At 38.9% G+C, this 15,719-nt stretch overlaps 3 protein-coding genes across 3 annotated transcripts; all 3 read left to right on the plus strand.

The window, feature by feature from the left end:
• The first annotated feature begins 510 nt into the window (after nucleotides 1-510).
• On the plus strand, nucleotides 511-2,008 carry LOC103461833 (olfactory receptor 10J4-like). Its single transcript, XM_008404184.3, has one exon. The coding sequence runs from the start codon at nucleotides 827-829 to the stop codon at nucleotides 1,787-1,789; it is 963 nt and encodes a 320-aa protein (XP_008402406.2). The 5' UTR covers nucleotides 511-826; the 3' UTR covers nucleotides 1,790-2,008.
• A 1,491-nt stretch (nucleotides 2,009-3,499) lies between these two features.
• Nucleotides 3,500-6,689, plus strand: LOC145554265 (olfactory receptor 10J4-like). Its single transcript, XM_081613802.1, has one exon. It carries the CDS (start codon nucleotides 4,127-4,129, stop codon nucleotides 5,087-5,089), a length of 963 nt encoding a protein of 320 aa, XP_081469928.1. The 5' UTR covers nucleotides 3,500-4,126; the 3' UTR covers nucleotides 5,090-6,689.
• A 519-nt stretch (nucleotides 6,690-7,208) lies between these two features.
• ube2g2 (ubiquitin-conjugating enzyme E2G 2 (UBC7 homolog, yeast)) lies at nucleotides 7,209-14,297 on the plus strand. Its single transcript, XM_081604645.1, has 6 exons — nucleotides 7,209-7,375; nucleotides 8,507-8,542; nucleotides 8,691-8,736; nucleotides 10,999-11,117; nucleotides 12,648-12,788; nucleotides 13,651-14,297. Exons 1-6 carry the CDS (start codon nucleotides 7,333-7,335, stop codon nucleotides 13,761-13,763), a joined length of 498 nt encoding a protein of 165 aa, XP_081460771.1. The 5' UTR covers nucleotides 7,209-7,332; the 3' UTR covers nucleotides 13,764-14,297.
• Nucleotides 14,298-15,719: the final 1,422 nt, after the last annotated feature.

Genomic DNA, 15,719 nt, shown 5'->3' on the forward strand with positions numbered 1-15,719 from the left:
AAGAAGATCCATGTCTTCATGAATGTAAAACCAGAATGATTGTTTATGGTCCAAACCAGGGCTGACCAAGGTTAGTGAATATGATTGTGGCCCTTTTTCCTGTTGAAAACATCAACACCATAGTTTCCTTACAGATTTAGTGGAATCTTGGAGAAAGTTTTAAAGTGTAACTGACCCCAAATCAACAAGATTTTTGATTTTTTTGCTGATGAATTGTCTAAATTGGTTCTTAAGAGTGCTATCTTTATGTTTATTTGCACATTTTGACTTTTTTGTGTACATTTATGTAGTTCTGCAATATTTTACCTAAACCCTAAATCTCAGTGGTGGCCTCTTCATTTTGAATTATAGGTACTAAAAATGGTCAAATCTAATCTAGGATTCTTCTAACCGAATGCTTTCCATGTTGAGTTTGTTTAATTCCCATTTTCAGTGCTTCATTCTTGCACATAGACTTTCATAAAAAGTTTATTTGATTTGACATTAAATTGCTTGTTTCATTCTCTCAGGTGATGAAAAAATTCAGTCACTAATTAGCTCCCCAGAGAGCAGAGACCCATAAAGTAACTCGTAGCTCATCGGACCAGAAGTTCTTCAGATTCTGACTGTGATCATGTTGTGTGTTCTGACTTTGACGTGACAATTAACTTGCTGAAGATTCAAACACTGATGGTTTAATGTTTATAAATCACAATAACTTTAATAATTGAATGTTTCCTTTTCAGATGTTCAGATATTGTTGCTCAAATATGAGTTTGGTGTACAGCTGTAGGGTGAAGTTCATCTGATCTCCATCTTGTTTTTCTGTTTACTTTCTGATCTTCTAATGTCCGCGACAGCCCTGAATTCTTCACTGTTCGTCGCGCAGACGTCGCTGACGCTCCACGGCCTGCAGCAGCTGTCTGATCACCGGCTGCTCTTCTTCTTCCTCTTCCTCATGGCTTATGTGTTCGCGCTGTGCAGCGACGGCCTCGTGCTGGTAGTGATCTGCACGCGCCACAGCCTCCATAAGCCCATGTATGTGCTCGTGGCCGCGCTGCTGCTGAACTCGCTGCTGGGCGGCAGCGCGATCTACCCATGGCTGCTGTGGGAGCTGCTGTGGGAGAGCGGCTCTGTCCTGGTCACACTGTCAGCGTGTGCGTGTCAGGTGTGGGTTCTATACACCATGGGCGGCTCGGCCTTCATGTTGCTGACGGCCATGGCCTTCGACCGCTACGTCGCCATCTGCCGCCCGATGCGCTACGCCGCGCTGGTGTCGCCACGGACAGTGAAAGCTGTGCTTCTGTTCTCTTGGCTGCTGCCCGCCATTACTGTTTTGATCACAGTGCTTTTAACAGTGTGCCAGCCGCTCTGCCGCTCTCATATCAATAGGCTCTACTGTGATGTTTACAGCTTAAACAGACTCAGCTGCGGCGGAAATGCGGCGCAGGTGAGCGAAGTTTTCGCCCTGTTCATCTATGTTGCTACTGTCCTGCTGCCCGTCGCCTTCGTTCTTTTCTCCTACAGCAACATCCTTTATGTCTGCTTGTGCCGCACACGCGGCTTTAGCAGCAAAGCGTTGCGCACCTGTCTGCCGCACCTGCTGGTCTTCCTAAACTACAGCGCTTGCACTGCAGTGGAGCTGCTGCAGCGCCGCCTGCAGGGCGCAGACCAGACTGCATCCTCTGTGCTCACTTCGGTCCTGGTAGTTCTGGTTCCTACCGTGTTAAACCCGGTAGTGTACGGCCTGAATATGAGCGCCATCACCGGATACATCAGGAGGCTGCTGGGCAGCAGGAAAACCGATTGATTTGAAACGAATCAGGGCCTGGAAAACTGTAAAATGTTAACAGATTGTTTCTGGATCTGGATATTTGAGGAAAAAAGTCATAGCTGAAAGAAAATAAATCACACCAGCCTGTTATACTAATGTATTTTTAATATTTTTGATTAATTTTAAATCTTGACTGATTTGAAAAAGAGTCTGTTTTGCACTTTTCATGTGTTTTCTATGATGTAAAGGACATATGTGTAGAAACTGCTTCTTTGTGAAATATTTCTGCATTTATAGGGGTTTCCTGATTGAAATTTTACATATGTGTAGATTTTGTTCCATAGGTTTTTTTTTTGTAAATCAAATAAACACAGAACCTAGATAACCCATTTTAAATATCCAGCTCCAGTATTTGTACAGCAGTAATCATGATAAACAGCTTAGTGTTGATCAGAAACATTGTCACATGAGAAGTAAGAAAACTGAGCTAAGCTGCAATAACAAAAAAAACTTAAAGAAATGTTGATTTTAACAATTGAAATTAAAGTGTTGAATCACCACTGCCATTTATTGCAGCAAAAAAACATTCTTGAACAATTCTGATAAATGTCTTGTGAGAATCCTCCATTCTCCATGCAGTTTGTGATGTATCAATGAGTTGAATTCATGAATTCCATTTATTAATACCAAAATACAGTTGGTGCATTATGACATGCTACCTCTAAGAGCTAACAGACAAGTAGCTACCAACAAGCAACAGTTGGTAGCTTCTTTTATTGGCCCGTCTAATCGACGCCCCAAAGAGGGCGTTCCCTAGTGTGTCATTTCCTCTAAGCAGAGCTCTCATTTGCATTTCCTAACATGTCATTTCCTGTAGGTTTAGCTTAGCTTAAGCTTAGCAATTAGCTAACAGAGACAGAAGGAAAACACAGAATTATTCTCAAAATGTTCTTATAGTTTATGACTTGGTTTTAAGAAAAAACTGGTCTAGTCAAAGTTTTTTTCCTTTAATATGTTTGTCAATGCACCCAAAGTGATATGATACTATGGGTGCATAATATCAGATCATAACTGATTTTCCAGCCAATAAACAAAGAGGAAGAAATGTAACATTTGCTAGATTTCTGTAAAAAGGACAATAGAAGAATGGATTGACCAATTTGAGGAACACAACATAAAGCTTTCACTATTTTTTTTAAATGAAGTAAATATGAAAACGTAAAAATGCCGAATGAAATATTCTGCTAATACAGCAATCTAGAAGAGAAGAAAGAAACGTGTTTAATGAGAAGAAAAAGGATGACAAAAACAATGCAAATGTTAAGATGTGAAATAAATATGAGCTTTTTCATCAAAAGCACAATTATTTTAATATGTAGGAAAAAAGTCATAAAATTAAACTCTGGTTATATTGGCAGGAAACTAAAAGAACCAAATGATGAACTGAAGACTACAGACTGTTATGATCAAGAATTGTTCGGTAATCAATAATCTGGTTTAAAAACAACTATTCAGAAAACTGAACTTATACTCTGATGTCCAAACATTAAGGAATGTTGCATTTGTCTATGTTGCAAATAAAATCCAAAATTAAGAAGAAAGATAAGTTTGCATTGGACTGAATGAAATGATTTCAAATGTTAGTTTATTCAGCAGAATTGATGGAATGTTGAAGAACAAAGATTTTTGATTGCAAATTAAAAATATGAACTTTTCTTTTTATTCTAATCGGCCCATAGACCTTTAAATCTCAACCTTTCCCCAGTCTGTATCATATCCTCACCATGATTATACCACCAGGTAGATTTCTGACCATTTTAAAATATGTTTTCTGGTTTCTCTTTTTCAAATAGCTCCATCTTTACACTTTTCTAACTGGATGGTTTCTGTGTGGATTTTGTTTGAGTCCAAGTTTCAAAAGTTTTTCATTCAATATAACATTTCAGAGTTTAAAAGGTTCAGATGATTTGACCTGAAAGCATCTGATGCTCTCAGGTGATGAAGATGTTCAGTCGCTAATTAGCTCCACAGAGAGCAGAAGCCCTTAAAGTAACTGAGCTCATCGGACCAGAAGTTCTTCAGGTTCTGATCCTGTTGGTCGGCTGGTCAACATGTTATTATGTGTTATGGTTTAGATGTGAAGATCAAGTCGCTTAGGATTCAAACGTTCAGATTATTTAAATGATGATTGAATGTTTGTAAATCTCTTTAGACGTTTCCCATTCAGTTGATCCAGTTTCTAAATATTGTTGATCGGATGTTTTGATTACGTTTGCAAGTATGTTGTTGATCAAATGTGTGTGTGGTGTACAGCTGTAGGGTGAAGTTAATCTGTTCTCCATCTTGTTTTTCTGTTTCCTTTCTGATCTTCTAATGTCCGCGACAGCCCTAAATTCTTCACTGTTCGTCGCGCAGACGTCGCTGACGCTCGACGGCCTGCAGCAGCTGTCTGATCACCGGCTGCTCTTCTTCTTCCTCTTCCTCATGGCTTATGTGTTCGCGCTGTGCAGCGACGGCCTCGTGCTGGTAGTGATCTGCACGCGCCACAGCCTCCATAAGCCCATGTATGTGTTCGTGGCCGCGCTGCTGCTGAACTCGCTGCTGGGCGGCTTCGCGATCTACCCACGACTCCTGTGGGAGCTGCTGTGGGAGAGCGGCTCTGTCCTGGTCACACTGTCAGCGTGTGCGTGTCAGGCGTGGGTTCTATACACTGTGGGCGGCTCGGCCTTCATGTTGCTGACGGCCATGGCCTTCGACCGCTACGTCGCGATCTGCCGCCCGATGCGCTACGCCGCGCTGGTGTCGCCGCGCACGGTTGCCGCTCTGCTCCTGTTCTCTTGGCTGCTGCCCGCCACTATGGTTTTGATCATCGTGCTTTTAGCAGTGTGCCAGCCGCTCTGCCGCTCTCATATTAACCGGCTCTACTGTGACCTTTACAGCTTACACAGACTCAGCTGCGGCGGAAATGCGGCGCAGGTGAGCGACGTTTTCGCCCTGTTCATCTCTGTTGCTACTGTCCTGCTGCCCGTCGCCTTCGTTATTTTCTCCTACAGCAACATCCTTTATGTCTGCTTGTGCCGCACACGCGGCTTTAACGGCAAAGCGTTGCGCACCTGTCTGCCGCACCTGCTGGTTTTCCTAAACTACAGCGCTTGCACTGCAGTGGAGCTGCTGCAGCGCCGCCTGCAGGGCGCAGACCAGACTGCATCCTCTGTGCTCACTTCGGTTCTGATCATTCTCGTTCAGACCGTGTTAAACCCGGTAGTGTACGGCCTGAATATGAGCGCCATCACCGGATACATCAGGAGGCTGCTGGGCAGCAGGAAAACCGATTGATTTGAAACCAGTCAAGATTCATGGGAAAATGTAAAATGTTAACTGATTATTTCTGGATCTCGATATTTAAGGATAAAAAGTAATAGCTTAAAGAAAATAAATCACTCTGTCCTGTTTTACGGATGTATTTTTAACATTGGCTGCTACCTGCCGCTATGGTTGTTAGCGCCGCGCTTCATGACGCGCCCCAGCCGCTCTAACATCATCCGGCTCCACTGTGACCTTTACAGCTTAAACAGACTCAACTGCAGCAAAAACGCGACGCAGGTTAGCGACGTTTTCGCCCTGTTCATCTCTGTTGCCACCATCATTCTGCCCGCTGCCTTTGTACTTTTCTCCTACAGCAGCATCCTCTTTGTCTGCCTGTGCCGCGGATGCGGCTCCTGCGGCAAAACGTTGCGCACCTGTCTGCCGCACCTACTGGTCTTCCTAAACTACAGCGCTTGCACTGCAGTGGAGCTGCTGCAGCGCCGCCTGCAGGTCGGAGACCAGACTGCATCCTCTGTGCTCACGTCGGTTCTGATCATTCTCGTTCAGACCGTGTTAAACCCGGTAGTGTGCGGCCTGAATATGAGCGCCATCACCGGATACAGGAGGCTGCTGGGCAGCAGGAAAACCGATTGATTTGAAACCAGTCAAGATTCATGGGAAAATGTAAAATGTTAACAGATTGTTTCTGAATCTGGATATTTAAGGATAAAAGTCATAGCTGAAAGAAAATAAATCACCACAGTCTGTTTTACTGATGTGTTTTTAACATTTTTGATCGATTTCTGTTTGTTTATCTTTGATTTTTAAAGACATATGTAAACTGCTGCCTTGTGAAATATTTTTGCATTTATAAGAGATTTCTTGCTTGAAATTTTACATATTTGTAGATTTTGTTCTCTAAAGGTTTTCATTCTTTAGTCAAAATAAAGTCAGAACTAAGAATAACCTCTTACATAACTTCCTGATGATCAGAAACATTGTCACAGGATTATGATTTGTATGATTATTAGTTAAATAAACTCAGAAGATAACCCATTTTAAATATCCATCTTCCTAATCTGTACAGCAGTAATCATGATTAACAGCTTAGTGTTGATCAGAAACATTGTCACATGAGAAGTAAAAAAACTGAGCTAAACTGCAATAATAAATCAAAAATCTAGAAGAAATTTTGATTTTAAGGATTTAATTTAAATGGTTGAATAACCACTGGCTTATTTCTGGCAGCAAAAAAGATTCCTGAACATTTGTTATGTCAAATATCGCCTTGTAGTTTATTACTTAGTTTTAAGAAAGAGGTCTAGTCAAAGTTTTTCCTTTGACTAGACCTCTTATATGTGTATCCATTATGTGATTTGTCAGCCAATAAACAATAGAAGAAATGTAAAATTTGATGGATTTCTGTTAAAGTGGTCATAGAAGAGTGGATAAACCATTTTTAGAAACATAGTAGAACGTTTTCCCTATTCTTTTTTTAATGAGACATAAATATGAAAATGTAAAAAGCAGGAGCAATCTAGAGCAATTGAGAAGAGAAACCAACCTGCATCTTCCATGCTCACTTTGGTGCTCATTGTTCTGGTTCTGACTGTGTTCAACCCGGTAGTGTACGGCCTGAATATGAGAACCATCACTGGATACATCAGGCGACTGCTGGGCAGCAGGAAAACTGATTGAATTAAAGTATTTCCTTTTGATATTTATGGAAAAAGAAAACTGAATTCAGTCTCCATCATAGTTTTGCTATAAGGCCATTTTTTTTTATCTTGAGCCTTCCTGGTTTGTAGGAAAAAAATCTATGTAAAAACAAATTGAAACAAAAAATAATTACTGTTACTGATGCATCTTTTTAATTGTCTGATAGAAATCAAATCTTGAGCTAATTTGAAAAAAGTAATCTGAAATGTCTATTTCTAACTAAGAATTTCTGTTGCCAAGCCCATACAAGAGAGCATGACCCGTAGTTTAAGAAACTTGTTTTAAGTTTGAGAAACTTTAAACTTTACACAAGTTTGATAAAAGTTTGAGAAGTCGCCTTTTTTGTTAATTTCCTGTTGATCCTCCTGGCCTGTAGGTGGCGGTAATCCACTTTTTACGCTGAATTCCGTGGTGGTTCCGCACCAGCAGAGGGCGTTGTCTGCTCGTCCAGCGAGCGGAAAAGTCCTCAGCCTGGTGTTAGCGGTGTGTGCTCGGAGCTGCTTGTTTGTTTTTGTTTAGTTGTTTTTGTTTACGCTTTGTGTCCGGTAAACAAGATGGCCGGCACCGCGTTAAAGAGGCTCATGGCTGAATACAAACGTGAGTAACTGAAGCGCCTGCTGATGAGGAAAAGCTAGGGGGAAGTTCTGCTGAACCAAACTCCGATACAGATTCCACAGGTTTAACAGATTTTTTGCTCCAGAGTTTAAAATCAACACAGTAAGATGAAAAATCTATAAAGATTCGTTTGGAACTGAGAATTTTGATTGATTCGGCATCATGTTTTTTAACTTAAATGTCTCCAGAATGACACATTTAGCGATTTTATTATAATCTGTCGGTGCGACTATTCTGCTTCATCCAGAACCTTCTTCCCTGCCTGTTTATGTAACTGAGTCTCAAACTGTGAGAAAAGATTAGAAATGCTACAAACAGTAGAAACTATAAATCTAGCCGGTAATTTACAAAAGAAGCTGTTAACTCTCCGATGGTCTGCATGTTTGGGTTTCAGAATCCAGCTTGGATCTGATGGACTCAGCTTGAAGGATTAATACAAGAACTGTTAAAGTCTGACTGGCAGCTGGTCACAGTCTGGATTAACATACGCTTTTATTAATATTTTCTTTCTTAATACATTTTACAAAATGTTGGTTTTACTAAAAATGTTTAGGATTTCATTGAGGTTTAGGCTAAAATGGAGTTTCGATAATAAAGTAAGAAAGTGTATTAATTTCAATGCAAACCATTTTGAATATAGCATTAAAGGACGGATAAACAAAACCTGTTATATAGAATTAAAAAAGCCAAAGTTACATTTATTGCCACCTTTGGTAATGATACTGTAAAATAAGATTAATCTTGCACTTATTTGCATTTATTTACTAATCTTGAGTGAAAACATTCAAATTTAAAAAAAAAGTATTTTAATCACATTACTAGTGTTGACTAGTTCTGGAACAAGATGGTTTCCATCTGCTGGCCAAAATCAGTGTTGTCACCAAAAAACATCCCAAGAAGGTTGGGATTATGTTCTTTTTGTCCGTTTATTGTGTGTGTACATGTTGTGTTATAACATGTTTCAGAAAAATAAGATATGTTGGACTTTCACGAATTCATCTTAATATAGCGATGATTTTTATTTAGAAAAGCAACCGTTTTTCCAAACAGGTACCAGTTGTCTGGTTTTCCTTTGTGAAATTCTTGGATTCATCTGTAAAATTTGTTTTTCAGAGCTGACCCTGAACCCACCTGAAGGCATTGTTGCAGGTAAGACTCTGTCTTTACATCTGAACACCTGAGCGGTTAAAAGCTCAGTTTAAGCCTCCTGGTCTGACCTTTGACCCAGTGTTACATCAGAACAGAACATCAGGATGAGACCATGACCATTTTCTCCCTCTGTCTGTGTGCTCTGCAGGTCCGGCCAATGAGGAGAACTTCTTCGAATGGGAGGCGCTCATCATGTGAGTACAGGCTGGAGCCTTTTTACTCATATATTACAGGTTGTCTCCATGGAAACCGACATGATGCACTGCCCTTCTTCATTTCTGTTAATTTGATTCTCAATGAGAATCATTTAACCTGAGATACTCGATGCTCATAGAACCCAAACCGATTTTATTCAACCTGTCAGCCTCTTCACGAGTTTCCAGGTGCAATGTGTCACTCTGACCAGCAGGTGTCACTGCTGATTCAGACAGCAGCTCAAAGTTGAGTCAGACTGTTTACATTTGGATTTTATCGGATTAATCAACACAAAGCGATGCTTGATTGTGAAACAAAGGGATTTTCTTGCCATGAGGTGGTAATCTGTGTTTTTTTTATTTCTTACATCATTTTCCATTCCACAGAAGAAAGAGATCCATTCTTTCTTGCTAATTTTTCTATTTTAAATTCTATAAACAGAAATGGCAGTTCTTTAAAAATGTCAACATATCTCCTATGTAAATTATAATGTGTCCTTTTTCAAAAAGTCGTGCGACATTTGCGGCAATGAACAAGTTTTATTTGGCTGGTCTAAGAGTAAAAATGACTCTTTAGGTTGTAAAGGTTGTAGACCCCAGGTTAGGATCAAACCTCATGTGTTAGAATGGCCTAGTCAAAGTCAGAGTATCGAATGGAGGTAAATATTTACTCTCAGTAGAACTCAACTGGAAAAAAACTGGACTGTCCCATTTAAGACCAGCCTAGTTCTCTAAATCAGATATTTTTATCACATTTTCTTCTGTACCTCACTACAAAAACGTCATATCTTACCAAATATTTCTCTAATTTTTAGTGCAAATATTTTAGAACACTGGAAATAAAACAAACCTAATATACAAAAATAATTCCTTAATATTCATGAAAATGTAATAGTTCCACTGGCCAGTTATTTCACTTATAACATGGAAAAAATGTCTTTTTATAAGTGAAGTAATCTAGCAGTAGTGCCTTTTTATCAATATTCAATCGTTATTGACTTAAAACAAGCTCTGATATCTTGCTGAAAAGTTACTTGTCGGTTAGTTTTGTCTTATTTCCAGGGTACTAAGATATTTGTAATAAAAATCAGACAAAGATACCGGATAAGATTTTGTGTTTTTGTAGTGAAGACCCTTAGTTGAAATAAATCCTGATGCATCTCTGACAGGAGACACTGCAGAGTCCGTGATGTCATTTAAAGCACCATCATTAGATGTTACTGCTCCATGCTGGCATGACAGAAGCTTCATTCTGCCCTTCAATTTACCTCGCGGCTCAGTTAAAGTCCAAGTCCACATACCGGTTCAGTCTGCAGAGTGACATCACTGAGGCAGCACACCTGTCATTATACCTCAGTCCTCTGTACCTCATTGTTCTGTCTTCCTCTTTCTGCTCCTCAGCTCATAGAGGAGGTGAAGCACTCTGCACTGTAAAAACACAAAATCCTACCAAGTATTTTTGATCTAGTTTTTAGTGCAGATATCTTGGTACACTTGAAGTAAGACAAGCCTAACTTGTTAGTCCTGTAGTCTTAGTTATAGTTGATGAAAACGGGTTGTGTTTTTAACCACTGAGTGTTAATAGTGTGTTGTCTCTTAAAGTGAGGAATTTCAAATCATAAATAATATGTATTTATTTGCTTATTTTTTGTTCACCGGCATCTATGTTTTTATTTTTTGATTGAGAAGTTTTGTGTTTTTAGTTGAAACAGTTAAATTTAGGGCAACACCTCCTAGTTTTATATTTAATGTTGGTGTGTTGTTGTTTTTATTGTGACTTTATTTATACCTATTGGGACATAAATGAATGTCTGAATCTGAGTTTAAGTGAAATTATTTGCTTTTGGGACTAGAACTTTTTCATCAATATGAAGGACTTATTGACTCTAAACAAGCATCTTATTTTTTTGCAGAAAAGTTACTTCTAAGTTAGTTTTGTCTTCTTTCAGGTGTGCTATGATATTTGCTTTAGAAACTAGACCAAAACCCTTGGTAATATTTTGTGTTTTTGCAGTGTGGAGGCCTGTTATCCAACTGCTATCCTGATAAACGGAAGATATCTGGTCAGAGATCAGTTGATGCTTAAAGAGTCAGAAATAACTTCAGGGAAGGAGGCCAGGCAGATCTGAGACCGGATATTCAAACTTCAGTCCTGATTATGACTCAGCATGTCGTGATCAGAAACTGAAACTTGCTTCATTTAACTAAAAGCTTCTGTTTCCTGCTGCAGCGTCTCAGTGATTTTCTCTGTTTGTGTCTCAGGGGTCCAGAGGACACGTGTTTCGAAGGCGGAGTCTTCCCCGCCGTCCTCAGCTTCCCCTCGGATTATCCTCTCAGCCCTCCGAAGATGAGGTTCACCTGCGAGATGTTTCACCCCAACAGTAAGTCTGCCACAGGCTCCGCCCCCGACGGCGGGTTTAGATGCTCAGAACGCCGAGTCGTGGATGAAACCAGCCTGTGTCTGGACCCTGTTATTGGACCCGTCACAACACGCCTCGTTAGCCTGCTGTCATTAACGCCAAGATTAGTGGGCAGGAGCCATGATGTCATGGTGCAGGAGAGTTCTGATTAGAGGACAGAGCGCTCGGTTCTGACCCGTCATCATGTTCCCCACCATCATCATCATCATCATCATCATGGCCCCGAGCTGAACTTCCTGCTGCAACTGTATCTTCTGATCCTGCAGCAACAACATAAACACATGAAGAAGAAAGTTGGACCAATCAAAACCTGCAGTTTGTTCGTTAGATATGATGGAAAATGTCTGAATGTTGGTAGCAGAAACTTTCTGTTTCTGTTTGATCAAACCGAGCAGAGATCAGTTCCACACAGGCAGGCCAGTCATAATGACAAATGTCCCTGGATGACAAGTTGTCCCAGAGGTTATTGCAATAAATAATAATATTGTTGTTCTGAGACCATTTTCGAGTAATATAATGGTAATGGCATAATAATACAAGAGTGTATTCTCAATAGACTTTAAATTCTAATGAACATTTAATACTGAACCTGGAAGACATTTAGAATATCCAAAATAAATAAACAAAGAAACAACAAATAAAACTAATTATAAAGTCTCTGTAAACAAAATTGTTCTTTAAAAAAGGGCAAGTTGAAACCAAAGCACCTGTTTTTGGTAAAAAGAGAAACTCCATAAATCATTCAAATGAAAATATTGACCTTGTTTTAATTTATCACATAATTAATTGATTTATTGCTATTTACGACAGGCCTACATACGAGTAGGAGCCCAATCAAAGCAGAACGTTTCATCTAATCAGCACCTAGAAACCATCAAATAATGTGGCTTCGCTCTGATTTCAGCCTCATCTGAATCACTAAGGGTGAAAATGGCCTAAAAAGAGCTGGGAACCAGAATAACTTCCTCAGAGACTCCAGGAAGGAGACAAAACCAAAATAACCTTCTGACTTTTCACATTTCAAAACGAGGGCTGAAAGGACTAATAGAGTTAATCATAATTAGTCAGTTACTTTAATAACTGAAGTTTACAGACTCAAAAAAGGCCATTTGCTGAAAAAACAACATTGAGAGCAGAATTTAAGCTAAAATTGTCCAAAGTATATGTATTTTGCATTTTAGATAAAAGCCTTCTTTTTCTGTACATATACTTTACCCAAAACTCCTTAAGTGTCAGTTTTACCTTCATCCAGTTCAGATTTACTAAAGTAATGCTTTATTGTTGCATTTAATCAGTAAAATGTTTATTTCGTGGTTTTAAAAATAAAGTGAATTGTTTTGTGCATCTTTTAATGTATTCTTTTAATCTAATATTGTATTTAAAAAACTTGAGATTAAATGAAAAATCTGCAGAATGTGCCAATATTTTTATTCAATTAATAGACTAATCGATGTAATAATTGATTACTAATGTAATTGTTCTGCTCCTCAGTCTACCCAGACGGCCGGGTGTGTATCTCCATCCTTCACGCTCCGGGCGACGACCCGATGGGATATGAGAGCAGCGCAGAGCGGTGGAGTCCGGTCCAGAGTGTGGAGAAGATCCTGCTGTCTGTGGTCAGCATGCTGGCAGGTAGAGCAGCTCACCTGTCACATGATCAACCGAACCGCGCTGGCCTGTGTTTATTACACACCTGTTACATGATTAACACACACCTTAATAATTTATTAAAAATCTCTGACAGGTTTCGTTCACACCTGCAGCAGGTTGATGCACACATGTCACATTGTTTCTATAGATTCACTGAAAACACCAATAAACACTGAAAACCACCTCATTTCTCGTCTGTCACAGGACGACAAATTATACCAGAAGTTACTGCGACAAACAATATTCTTGTTGTTTTAAGATCATTTTAAGTTATATAGTAGTAATGGCATAACATTCTCAAAGATTGATAAACTTTAATGAACAATTAATTCCAAATATCCAAAATAAATAAATACAAAAGCAAAAGGAACAATAAATATAGAACATTTGACTCAATTAAATAAGCTAATGAAATATGAGCAAGTTACATAAGAAGACTTATCTTTCTGTTTTAAAAGAAGCTTGATGGTAAATAAAACTCACAGTATGTTCAGAAATATTCATTTTGATATTTTCTTCACTATTTCTTACAGTATATCAGTAAATTTGAAAATATGATTAAATGCAGTTACTAAGTGTGTGCAGGTTAGTGATATAAGTCGTGATTTTTAAGCAAGTGGCGTCCTGAAGAATCCTATTTTTCAAGAACAATGTGTGTTTTGATGCTGTGATTTCATGCAGCTCAAGCCACAGTTACCTGGAAAATAACTAATAAATTGTTTTTTAATCATAATCTTAAAAAAGATTAAAACCACTAAAATATTGCAATAAAATTGTCAGTCCACATCACACGGCTGCCATGAGTCATCATATAGTTTTAATGACTCTTTCTTCTTCTCCTCAGAGCCGAACGATGAGAGCGGCGCCAACGTCGATGCGTCTAAGATGTGGCGCGAGGACAGAGAGCAGTTTTACAAACTGGCTCAGAAGATCGTTCGCAAGTCGCTGGGCCTGTAGAGATGATGTCATCACGCCGCTCTGCGTGTGTGTGGTGGCGCGTAGCTCAGATACAGACTGTGGAGCATCAACACTGTTACCATGGAAACCTCCGACGCACACATACACGCAGAGCTGCAGTTTGATACCTCAATGAACTGACGGATCAGAGGCTGATCGGATACAGTGACATCACCAGGAGACCCAGCAGCAGCCTGTCATGACCTCACTTCCTGTTTGTCGCCCCTCCTCCCCTGCTGTTGGCTCAGATTGAAGTTTCTCAGCCGACTGTTTGCACTTTATCTCCTCCTGGTGGTCACCGTGGTGGACTTCAGTTTGTTTTGTTTTTTTTACAGCTGAGCTGAAGGAGTTTCTCTGGGTTTCCTTTCAAAAATAATTGGTTGAAAACAGAATTTTGAGCTCTTTGTTTCTCTAATTTCTTATTAATTTCTTTGTTGAGAAACTAAGAGCTTCTTTATGTTTCTGTTTCTGGTGTCAAACTGATTTTAAAGCATGTTGACCTAAACTTAATAAAGCAGCGTTTCTGTTTCAGGATCTTATTGATCTCTGGTCACATGACTGGTGTAGAAAATTTAAATCGGAATTATGTTTATTGCCTCCAGTTTTTTTAGTGCAGTTTTTTTGCAGTTCAGATCCTCAAAGCTTTTCTAAAATATGATCAAACTGTAGATGACTAAAGGTTACTCACAATTTGCCTAGAGACAACACACCGGACTCTCTGATTCGTCAATTCTGCAAAGCAGACGACATTCGGAGGGTAAAGTCTTTGTAGTGACCATTTGTCTCTAAACTTAAATTCAAAAATCAAAAACCTCAAAACTCGAAGGTGATCTAAAGAAAAGGTGAATCAAACTCAAATAGTCACCTGATGCACCGTGGATTCTGGTTTACGCAGCAAAAAAGGATCAAAGGTCAAAATATAGTTATTTGGTTTTATTTGCAGATCAGGCAAAAGGTTACAGGCTTCTGCTCCTATTCCTGCACCTGCTCTCTGACTGACAATAAAAACCGATATGACTCATTGGCTGATTCTGTAGGCTGGTAAAAAAAAAAACCTTATGACCACCCACGTGCATAATATGCTACATAATATGCTATTTATACCGTGAAATACCCACATCCCAACCTGAAATTAACTAATTAAGTGAATTCCTAATCAAAGAACTTATTCTAAACAGCAAATTAAACAAAAATTCTAATGATAAATCAACTAGGAAATAAACAATAAGAATAAACTAAACAATTTAAATTCTAAGATTTAACCAAAAAAATGGGAAAATGGCTCCTATAGTCTTCAAGAAGTTTGATTTATCCTGGTATATTATGAAGGAAGAAGTATCACATTAATTATCTTCATTTGTCAATAAAATAAAATTTTAATCAAATTTTTATTAGGACTGAAAAAATTCATCCAATTAATCGTGATGACAAATAGTCATCAACCAACTTTGTAATCGATTGTTATTTCCAGACTCAAAAACAGGTAATTTACTAAAAAGAATAACATGATCAGAGTAGCAGTTAAGCTAAAACTGTACAAAAAAATGCACATACATATTTTGCAATTAAACCTTTAAAAAGTCTGAAAAATAATCCACAGATCAGGCTTATGACATAATACTTTTTAGCTGAAGATGAATCCTTTTCTACAAATGATCAAGCATAAACAATTCTGTTATTACATTTTAGCCAATTAAATGTTTCTTTTCTTATTTAAAAAAAGTCATTTAATTAGTTTATTTGCATTTTTAATGTTTTTCTATTGTATAAAAAAAGCTTATGTGGTTAAATGAACAATACGGAATGTGACGCTGTTTACCCGATTAATCGTCAGAATAATCGATTACTAAAATAATGGTACACATGACCACAGTGCGGTGCGGTCACGTGACTCCGAAAGTCTCTGAGTCCAGTCATGTTTCTGCCTGCCGGACTGGATCCACCTCCATGTTTAAA

This window comes from Poecilia reticulata, chromosome 2 (genome assembly GCF_904066995.2).
Source record: "Poecilia reticulata chromosome 2, P_reticulata-male-v2, whole genome shotgun sequence".
Classification (NCBI taxonomy): domain Eukaryota; kingdom Metazoa; phylum Chordata; class Actinopteri; order Cyprinodontiformes; family Poeciliidae; genus Poecilia; species Poecilia reticulata.

Bases quoted from the DNA above. Each gene is read 5' to 3' on its own strand.
- ube2g2 (XM_081604645.1), top strand. From the start codon at position 7,333: ATGGCCGGCACCGCGTTAAAGAGGCTCATGGCTGAATACAAAC. The intron at 7,376-8,506 runs GTGAGTAACTGA...TTTGTTTTTCAG, and splicing joins GCTCATGGCTGAATACAAAC to AGCTGACCCTGAACCCACCT. The intron at 11,118-12,647 runs GTAAGTCTGCCA...TCTGCTCCTCAG, and splicing joins CGAGATGTTTCACCCCAACA to TCTACCCAGACGGCCGGGTG.
- LOC145554265 (XM_081613802.1), top strand. From the start codon at position 4,127: ATGTCCGCGACAGCCCTAAATTCTTCACTGTTCGTCGCGCAGACGTCG.
- LOC103461833 (XM_008404184.3), top strand. From the start codon at position 827: ATGTCCGCGACAGCCCTGAATTCTTCACTGTTCGTCGCGCAGACGTCG.